The 2,961-nt window shown below is 44.7% G+C and overlaps 1 protein-coding gene across 1 annotated transcript; it reads left to right on the plus strand.

Annotated features, from left to right (window-relative positions):
* The first annotated feature begins 1,003 nt into the window (after positions 1 to 1,003).
* On the plus strand, positions 1,004 to 2,508 carry LOC121497356 (tubulin alpha-1C chain-like). The gene has a single exon (XM_041766943.1). It carries the CDS (start codon positions 1,087 to 1,089, stop codon positions 2,434 to 2,436), a length of 1,350 nt encoding a protein of 449 aa, XP_041622877.1. The 5' UTR covers positions 1,004 to 1,086; the 3' UTR covers positions 2,437 to 2,508.
* The last annotated feature ends 453 nt before the right edge of the window (positions 2,509 to 2,961 follow it).

A 2,961-nucleotide genomic window follows, 5' to 3' on the forward strand; every position in this document is an offset into this window, starting at 1 on the left:
AGGAGAGACTGAAAAAAAGAATCATGCCGCTCCACACTGGCAGGTGGGAACTGAAATAGAAGGCTTGTCTTGGGTGGCCACAAGACCATAGATAATCAGTATCCACCTGTCAGAATCTTAAAAGTTTATATAGGGGTCTTAACTGGATTCAGTCATGTGTCCAGTCCACATTACCACACCACATTACTCACACAAGGCTGTATGCTTGAAACAGCTCCTAGTGTGGAAATGGTGGGCAAAATGTACTTCCAAGGACAGGAATAAGGAGCCTCCAATTGCTTGGGTCTAACTTGTGGATCAATTGGTGGCCACATTCTCTCAATGACATCCTCTAGCAAGGCCCTAGGATAGTTAAATAGCTTTTATAGAGAACAAAATGGGAGAAGTCACGCTAAACAATACTAAGCCTTCCTATATAGCTACAGTAATCAAGATATGTGCTATTAGTAAAGGATAGGTACTTAGATCAATAGATCAAATTAGTATACCCAGAAATAGACCCACAAAAATATGCCTAACTGATTTTTTACAAAGATGCAAAGCCTATTTAATGGAGAAAGGATAGCCTTCTCAGTAAATGGTGCTGGAGCTACTGGATATCTTTAGGCAATTGATGAACTTCAACCTAAACTCAAGCTGGATTATAGATTTAGTGTAAAATGTAAAACGGTAATATTTTTTTAAATGAGAAAAAAAATTTAATGAGAAAATGTTTGAGATCTAGAGCTAGATAAAGAATTTTTAGACTTGATAACAAAACACAATCAATAAAAGGAAAATTTAATAAAAAGTGGGTATTTGGGTATTAGCAAAATGAACACTTTCATTCTGGCAAAGTCTGTGTTAATCAGATAAAAACACAAGTTATAAACTTGGAGGCAATATTTACAAACCACATATCTGAAAAAGGATTAATATCTAGGATACATAAAGAATACTCAAATCTCAACAGAAATAAAATGATCCAATCAGAAATTAGGTAAAAGACCACTTCTCCCCCGGACTTCTTAGAAGTCTGTTAGTGGGAGAAACTTGTCGCCGTCCCCTCGCGGCCTCCAGCCCCAAGGAGCCCTTGAAGTCTCAGTCATGCGTGAGTGCATCTCCATCCACGTTGGCCAGGCAGGTGTCCAGATCGGCAATGCCTGCTGGGAGCTCTATTGCCTGGAACATGGCATTCAGCCCGATAGCCAGATGCCAAGTGACAAGACCATTGGGGGAGGAGATGACTCCTTCAACACCTTCTTCAGTGAGCCGGGCGCTGGCAAGCATGTGCCCAGGGCAGTGTTTGTAGACCTGGAGCCCACAGTCATTGATGAAGTTCGCACTGGCACCTACCGCCAGCTCTTCCACCCTGAGCAGCTCATCACAGGCAAGGAAGATGCTGCCAATAACTATGCCCGAGGGCACTACACCATTGGCAAGGAGATCATTGACCTTGTCTTGGACCGAATTCGGAAGCTGGCTGACCAGTGCACGGGTCTTCAGGGCGTCTTGGTTTTCCACAGCTTTGGAGGGGGAACCGGTTCTGGCTTCACCTCCCTGCTGATGGAACATCTCTCTGTCGATTATGGCAAGAAGTCCAAGCTAGAGTTCTCCATCTACCCTGCCCCCCAGGTGTCCACAGCTGTAGTAGAGCCCTGCAACTCCATCCTCACTACCCACACCACCCTGGAGCACTCTGATTGTGCCTTCATGGTAGACAACGAGGCCATCTATGACATCTGTCGTAGAAACCTCGATATTGAGCGCCCAACCTACACTAACCTTAACCGCCTTATTAGCCAGATTGTGTCCTCCATCACGGCTTCCCTCAGATTTGATGGAGCCCTGAATGTGGATCTGACGGAGTTCCAGACCAGCCTGGTGCCCTATCCCCGCATCCACTTCCCTCTGGCCACATATGCCCCTGTCATCTCTGCTGAGAAAGCCTACCATGAACAGCTTACCGTAGCAGAGATTGCCAATGCATGCTTTGAGCCAGCCAACCAGATGGTGAAATGTGACCCTCGCCATGGTAAATACATGGCTTGCTGCCTGTTGTACCGTGGCGACGTGGTTCCCAAAGATGTCAATGCTGTCATTGCCACCATCAAGACCAAACGCAGCATCCAGTTTGTGGACTGGTGCCCCACTGGCTTCAAAGTGGGCATTAACTACCAGCCTCCCACTGTGGTACCCGGTGGAGACCTGGCCAAAGTACAGCGAGCTGTGTGCATGCTGAGCAACACCACAGCCATTGCTGAGGCCTGGGCTCGCCTGGACCACAAGTTTGACCTGATGTATGCCAAGCGTGCCTTTGTTCACTGGTATGTGGGTGAGGGCATGGAGGAAGGAGAGTTTTCTGAGGCCCGTGAGGACATGGCTGCCCTGGAGAAGGATTATGAGGAGGTTGGAGCGGATAGTGCTGAGGGAGAGGATGAGGGTGAAGAGTATTAACCTGTCTGCTACGATTTTACACTCCGTTGTCTTGGGACTGTCTTATTTCTGTTGTGGAAGGTGTCTGTTGTGGTCCTAACTTGTCAATAAAAGTGATGTTTCTATTTAAAAAAAAAAAAAAAGAAAGAAATTAGGTAAAATATGCAGGCAGATATTTCAACAAAGAGGATATACTCAATGGCAAATAAGCACAGGGAAAAAAAAGTTCAACATGACTAGCTTTTAGGAAATGCAAATTAAAACCACAAGATATCACTACTTACCATCACAATGCTAAAATGAAAAATAGTAACAACACCAAAAGTGGTGAGAATACAGAGAAACTGAATCATTCATACATTGCTTGTGGGGAGGTACAATGGCATAGCCTTTCTGTAAAATTGTTTGGCAGTTTCTTATAAAACTAAACATGCAACATAAGAGCCAGCAATTGCACTTTTGGCCATTTGTATCACACAGTCAACTGCATGTTCACACAAAAACCTATACAGGAATGTTCATAGAAGCTTATTCATAGTAGCTTAA

This window comes from Vulpes lagopus, chromosome 1 (assembly GCF_018345385.1).
Source record: "Vulpes lagopus strain Blue_001 chromosome 1, ASM1834538v1, whole genome shotgun sequence".
Lineage (NCBI taxonomy): Eukaryota > Metazoa > Chordata > Mammalia > Carnivora > Canidae > Vulpes > Vulpes lagopus.

Excerpts from the sequence above, each read along its gene's own strand:
- LOC121497356 (XM_041766943.1), top strand. The coding sequence starts at position 1,087 with ATGCGTGAGTGCATCTCCATCCACGTTGGCCAGGCAGGTGTCCAGATC.